This window comes from Alosa sapidissima, chromosome 23 (assembly GCF_018492685.1).
Source record: "Alosa sapidissima isolate fAloSap1 chromosome 23, fAloSap1.pri, whole genome shotgun sequence".
Lineage (NCBI taxonomy): Eukaryota > Metazoa > Chordata > Actinopteri > Clupeiformes > Clupeidae > Alosa > Alosa sapidissima.
In genome coordinates, this window is record NC_055979.1 from 30,006,795 (window position 1) to 30,014,294 (window position 7,500).

At 46.3% G+C, this 7,500-nt stretch overlaps 1 protein-coding gene across 2 annotated transcripts in view; it reads right to left on the bottom strand.

The window, feature by feature from the left end:
• The window catches only part of dennd6b (DENN/MADD domain containing 6B), a 27,522-nt gene that overhangs the window by 4,102 nt on the left and 15,920 nt on the right, over window positions 1-7,500 (bottom strand). For both annotated transcript variants that reach the window (XM_042080829.1, XM_042080830.1), the window contains exons 16-18: window positions 6,228-6,281; window positions 5,614-5,723; window positions 5,268-5,370 (exon numbers count right to left, since the gene is read on the bottom strand). In XM_042080829.1, coding sequence (XP_041936763.1) covers window positions 5,268-5,370; window positions 5,614-5,723; window positions 6,228-6,281 — 267 coding nt within the window. The remainder of the gene's footprint in view (window positions 1-5,267; window positions 5,371-5,613; window positions 5,724-6,227; window positions 6,282-7,500) is intronic.

The following is a 7,500-nucleotide window of genomic DNA, read 5'->3' on the forward strand; positions in this document are numbered from 1 at the left end:
GCTGCATGCAATTCCTGTCAGCATAACAATAGAGGCTGTTGCTGAGCGTCAGCGTAAGCGGCAGCCCTCGTTTCAGCCGTACTCGTTTAAAGACGAACGCGGTCAAGACGAGCAAGTTTACCTGTGCAAGTTCACCGAGCACAGGCGCCGACAAAGGCAAAAATGTGCCATTCCACCATATCTGTTATCACCGGCCATCACAGAAAACGGCATCATGCCAAAAGGGGCAGAAATCGCCTTAACCTCCAGCAACTTAAACGGTCCTCACCTACAGAAACCTCCTTCTCCATGGGCTTGTGGAACTGTCAATCCGCAGTCAACAAAACGGACTTCATAGCTGGCTATGCCAACCACCTTTCTTTGGAACTCCATGCTCTCACTGAGACTTGGATCAAACCAGAGAACACTGCCACCCCGGCTGCACTCTCCACTAACCTTACACTATCCCACACCCCTCGCCTATCTGGACGAGGAGGCGGGACGGGCCTGCTGATCTCCAACAGATGGAAATTCACCCCGCTACTGCCTTCAAACAAATGTGCCTCATTCGAATTCCATGCCAGTGATCGCCCAGCAAAACTCTACGTGCTGGTCATCTACCGCCCTCCAGGCCAACTAGGCGGCTTTATGGACGAGCTGGACACTCTGCTGTCCTCCATCTCTGAGCATGACTGTCCGCTTCTTGTTCTCGGCGATATGAACATCCACTTAGATGCCCCAGGCTCAGCAGACTTTCTGGCCCTGATCCACTCTTTTGACCTCAAACTGGTTCAAAGCCCACCGACTCACAAAGCTGGCAAAGAGCTTGACTTGATCTTCACTCGGAACTGCAGCACAGACACCCTCATGGTGACGCCTCTCCATCTTTCTGACCACTTCTTCATCCAGTTCAACGTCAGCCTGACAGAACAGCCTCCGGCTCCTCAGCCGATGGTCACGTTTCGCTGCAACATCCGGAACCTGTCTCCAACGCACTTCTCCTCCGTGGTTGCCTCCGGTCTACCTCCACTCAACACCTTCTCCTCTCTGGAGGTTAATGAGGCCACAGACTCGCTCTGCTCCACACTGAGCTCGTGTCTAGATGAGCTGTGCCCTCTTACCACAAGGCCAGCTCGATCCAAACACTCTCATCCATGGCTAAATGATACCCTCCGATCGCAGCGCACCAAACTCAGAGCCGTGGAGAGGAAATGGCACAAATCCAAACTAACTGATGACCTCAAAAACTACCAGACACTCCTGACCTCCTTCTCAGCCAGCATCACTGCTGCTAAGACGGCTTTCTACAATTACAAAATCAACAGCGCTACAGACACTCGACAATTAGCAGTCAATTCTCTACATGCCCACTCAACGCATCTGACTCAGATACCGCACTCCTACAACCTCTAGGGACTGCTGGAACATCTTTTTCAGCATTCACGGCTCTCTCCGAGAGTGAAGTATCTAGACTCCTGACATGCAGCCGTCCTACCACATGCTCGCTGGACCCTATACCTACGAGCCTACTTCAGTCCATCAGCCCGACCATCGCTCCAGATATCACACATGTGATCAATGCCTCACTAACCTCCGGCACATTTCCAACAGCGTTCAAAATGGCCCGGGTAACACCGTTACTTAAGAAAGCTTCTATCAACCCTGCTCAAGTCGAGAACTACCGCCCTGTCTCACTCCTGCCTTTCCTATCCAAAGGCATCGAATGAGCAGTCTCCAAACAGGTCTCTGACTTCCTTTCACAGAACAACCTTCTGGATCCAAATCAGTCTGGGTTCAAAAGCGGCCACTCTACCGAAACGGCTCTGCTGTCTGTAACAGAAGCCTTAAAAGAAGCCAGGGCGACCGCTCGGTCATCAGTACTCATTCTGCTTGACTTATCGGCTGCCTTTGACACGGTTAATCACCGCATCCTTCTCTCTATACTCGCTGACATGGGAATCTCCCGTTCTGCTCTCTCCTGGTTTGAATCCTACCTCACAGGATGCTCGTTTAACGTATCATAGCTTGGTCAGCTATCTGCACCTCACCATCTCACCACAGGGGTCCCCCAGGGCTCAGTGCTGGGCCCCCTTCTCTTTGCTATCTACACCACCTCCTTGGGAGAGATTATCCGTTCGCATGGCTTCTCATACCACTGCTATGCAGACGACACACAGCTCTATCTGTCCTTTCCACCTGATGACCCCTTGGTTTCAGCACGGATCTCAGATTGCCTCTCAGACATCTACATGGATGAAGGCATACCTCCTCCAGCTGAACCTCTCAAAGACTGAACTGCTGGTCCTTCCAGCTAAACCTACCATACACCACGACATCAACATCAAGATGCTACCCAACTTCTGGTTCAGGCAATAGTCATCTCACGACTCGACTACTGCAACACCCTCCTGACAGGTCTCCCAGCCTGCGCAGTGAAACCACTTCAGATGATCCAGAACGCGGCGGCGCGCCTGGTCTACAACCAACCCAAAAGGGCACATGTTACCCCGCTGCTCATCCAGCTACACTAGCTACCTATGGCTCTAACGCTTGCCTACAAAGTAGTCTCCGGTTCTGCTCCCACCTACTTGAATGCCCTCATACAGACATACGCTACCTCTAGACCGCTGCGCTCCTCAGACGAACGACGTCTAGTTCTACCACCGGTACGCTCAAGCCAATCCAAACTTTTCTCATCTGTTGTTCCTCGTTGGTGGAACACACTGCCAGTTCCTACAAGGGCAGGGACATCCCTCTCCATTTTCAAAAAACTCCTGAAGACCCAGCTCTTTAGAGAACATCTCCTCTCATAGCAACACTTACAACAAGTCTTGCTAATCCTAGCACTCACCAGCCGTCTTAAACTGACACGTAACCAGGGTAGGAATTTCACGGCGGCTACGACGGCCAAATTCACCCATTCTCAGTTGAACTACTCGCGAAGTAGCCTATTCATCACACAGACATCACAAGTATCACATGAAAGAGCTTTTTCTCAGCTTTTAAACGATGTTAGCCAATAATTGCTGTGTTGAATGGTTCGCGAGAAAAGTAAATAATATAATTCAATTTAATCATACATTCTACTGAAGGTTGCGTCCCATGATCTCCCTACCCATTCATCTCGGTGGAATACTTTACGAACCCTTCTTTTAACACATGACAAACCATATATCAGAATAAACAGGAGACCTTACCGAACACAAAGGTGTAAAGCAGTCCCCTGTACAGTTAGCCGTTCCAGAGTAATCCAGTTTTGAATTTGCAGTAAAGTTCGACATACATGGATGTCTCCAAATTTGGGCTTTAAGTTTTACAATGTGTTTAAATTGTTCCACATGATTTCATAACGGGCCAAATACAAAATAAATGTTACAAATATCGCCTAGATATTGGTAAATCAGAGGACAGCTGACTAAGAGTTTGTGAAAGTAGCCTTAATGATCACAAAATGCTAAGCATGCATCTAGGCTATTTGATTTGGCTTATTTTTTTCCTAAAGCTGAGCTGTGCTTAAATTGTTCAATACATGATTTCATAACAGGCCAAATATAAAATAAATGTTATATATAGCCTAAATATCTGTAAATATTAGATTATCAGATGATTTACAGTTCTATGTTATGTTATGTTCCATGTTTTTGTAATGTTTCATACAGTGATGCAGGTCTACTGCAGTGAATAGGCTAAATACAACTTTGATCATTTTTATAGCCTACTACTGTATAGTTAACTTTGGCACCTGCGTGAAGCTGGCCCCCCATGTTATTCAAAAATGATTAAAAACACTGCTATTCGTTTGTGCTACGTTTGTGCCGGTTTGTGCCGTACAAATTATCGTTTGTGCTGTTAAGGGTTTTAAGGGTAATTAAACTTTACATTTTCTGGCCAGTGATGTCACTCAGCCCCCCAGACTTGTCCAAATCTCCCCAAAATAGTGTCAATCGTTTGTGCTACGTTTGTGCTCATTTGTGCCGTTAAAAGTAACATTTGTGCTACTATGTTTTTTAAGATATTCCACGTTATTTGTTACACGTGTGACGTCATCCAGCCCCCCATCAATGTCCAAATCTTTCCAAAATAGTCTCAATCGTTTGTGCTAGGTTTGTGCTGATTTGTGCCGTCAAAAGAAACATTTGTGCTACTATGTTTTCTAAGTTATTATGGTTTATTTATTACTCGCGTGACATCACCAGCCCCCCATCAATGTCCAAAACTCACCAAAATGGTCTCAATCGTTTGTGCTATGTTTGTGCTGATTTGTGCCGTTAAAAATAACATTGTCCTAAAATTGTTGAGAATTGCTCTAAAACTTAAACCGTAAACTTAAAACTTAAAACTTTACCATGTTGATAGTCGCTTTGGCTAGAAATGCGTCAGCCAAATGTAATGTAATGTAATGTAAAGAAGAACACTTTGTTCATCTGATTGGTTGATTTGGCCCGTCGATAACTAACATAGGTGGTGATAGACAGATGGTTTCCCTGCGATGCTCAATCAGTGATTGCATCAGTGAGAAGGGTGGGGGTGGGGGCAGGGACCAAACCACCAAACTTCTCATCAACCTTAACCACAAGGCCTTTCCCAAGCGTACACCACTGCCATTGGATGCAGTCAGCTAGCCAGCATCTCTGCCCCTTCCCAAAAGTCCTCCAACAGAAGGTTTCCAGATGGACATGCAGAGCAAATGCGGAGTCAGGTTACCGACAAGATGTGCATTCAGGAGAGTTTCAGTTGGACGGGAGGGAGGGGCGAGCACAATTTATTTATAATCCATTGGCATACGTCTGCAAACTTGCTTTGGGTAGACTTCAAAGGTTTTTGAATTTGATCTTACAGTTCTGTCATTATTTTGTGTCTTTTACATTTACTGTAGATATTATAGGTTAATTAGGCTACAGCTTAGACATCAGCTTAGGCAGCTTAGCCCAGTGATACATCGAAACACCTCGAAATTAGGCTGTTGTCGGCTAGACTAAAGTCGCGGTAGATAATGTAGGCCTACATGTTATGAGCCACACAGATGAGGGGCGTTGCTTGCTCTGTTCTGTCCCCCCCCCCAAACTGCATTAAAATGGCGTGTTTAGCAGCCAGACTTCCTAACATTTCCCAGAAACCCCTGGACACCCTCCAATATCGACTGCACCCCCTCTCAGAAAATAATTCCAACGTCCCTGCAGGGAGTTATTTAGAATTTGGCCAGATTATTTCACTTTCCCATCCCAGATCCCAGTGTGTGTGTGTGTGTGTGTGTGTGTGTGTGTGTGTGTGTGTGTGCGCAGACTTACTGCATCACAGATTATCTCAAGGTGTAGTGACTCCACCTTCTGCGTCATTTCGCGAAGTCTCAGCCGGTACCAGCCGTCAAAGTTCTGAGAGCGAAAGAAACGCCTACACAAACACACACACACAAAGGCAAACATTTTGGAATGACTAGAGTAAATCTAGAGACTAGATACAAAAATAGGATTTAAAAGACTATGTTATTGGGTCTGTTATGTCATATCTGATATTTATTTTATTGGGTCTGTTATGTCATATATTGGGTCTGTTATGTCATATCTGATATTTATGTTATTGGGTCTGTTATGTCATATCTGATATTTATGTTATGTTGTTGGAAGCAGACGTTACCTATAGAGGCCCAGCCAATCACCTTTCAGTACAGAGGTGAGCTGAGGTCCTGCATGGTCCAGTGTGCCGATGAACTCGTCCTGACTGAAGGGGCGGATTTGAGGAGGGGTCTGATCTCATACACACACACATACACACACACGCATACACACACAAAGAAGGAAGGACTCTCATCATAAGGGGCAGCCGTGGCCTACTGGTTAGCGCTTCGGACTTGTAACCGGAGGTTTGCCGGTTCGAACCCCGACCAGTAGGCGCAGCTGAAGTGTCCTTGAGCAAGGCACCTAACCCCTCACTGCTCCCCGAGCGCCGCTGTTGATGCAGGCAGCTCACTGCGCCGGGATTAGTGTGTGCTTCACCTCACTGTGTGTTCACTGTGTGCTGTGTGTGTTTCACTAATTCACAGATTGGGATAAATGCAGAGACCAAATTTCCCTCACGGGATCAAAAGAGTATATATACTTATACTTATATATAAACATGCGGTCATTTTATCACTATTGTGTTAATGTTAATGTCAACATCAAGTTTATTCATAAAGCACAATGCTATGTAATGTATATTTTTACTCTCTCTCTCTCTCACACACACACACACACACAGTTGAAACCCACCTTCCACGGTGATATGGAGCGTTGAAGAGGCATGAGGCTGGCCAGGTAACGTTCCTGATGGAGAAAACACTCACACACGCACACATACACACACAAATACACACACACACACAAATACACACACACATACACACACACACACACACACACACACACACACACACACACACACATAAACATAAATATGAAGACTAACCCATAGAGGCAGCCAGGCAAGCAAACACACAAACAGAGACACAGCTTTGTGCACAAACATATTCTTTTCATTCCTTTAGAGTGATGAAGAAAAGTCATTTTCAGCAGGATAGAGAGATTGTATGTGAATCCAGTGAGAGAGAAAGAGAGAGGGAGAGAGAAGGAGGGAGAGGAAGAGAGCACATGTCACATTTCCAGATGGATGTGGCATATAACAGAGGAATGATGAAACCCTGGGTCACCTCTAGCAGACAAACACACCAACTTCTATTGAGGGTTGTGTATTAAGTTGCACATTAGTAGTTTGTGTGTGGGTACTGTATTAGTGTGTGAGCATGTCTGTGTGTGTGGGTATTAGTGTGTGAGCATGTCTGCGTGTGTGTGTGTGTGTTAGGGGTGTAACGGTACATGTATTCGTATTGAACCGAAACGGTATGGCGTCACGGTTCTGTGCATGAATTTACACAGAGAATACACGGTATAAAAATAAATAAAACTTGCGCGCAAATTAATTAATGCAACTACTGTTAGATACGCGAGTTCATTAGGGACACCTACTCTGTAGTCCTGCTTTAGCTCTGTGAAGCTCTCATTGGCGCATAGGTAGCCGAGGTCCGCCTACGTAGGTTACAATTTTTTGTCAGGTCGACGGTCGAGTGAGTCAGTCAGAGACAGCAGCAGCACTAAGGACGGGTATGATGAGTGAGTCAGCAGCAGCACTAAGGACGGGTATGATGAGTGAGTCAGTCAGCAGCAGCACTAAGGACGGGTATGATGAGTCAGTCAGCAGCAGCACTAAGGACGGGTATGATGAGTGAGTCAGCAGCAGCAGCACTAAGGACGGGTATGATGAGTGAGTCAGTCAGCAGCAGCACTAAGGACGGGTATGATGAGTGAGTCAGAGACAGCAGCACTAAGGACGGGTATGATGAGTGAGTCAGAGACAGCAGCACTAAGGACGGGTATGATGAGTGAGTCAGTCAGCAGCACTAAGGACGGGTATGATGAGTGAGTCAGAGACAGCAGCACTAAGGACGGGTATGATGAGTGAGTCAGTCAGCAGCAGCACTAAGGACGG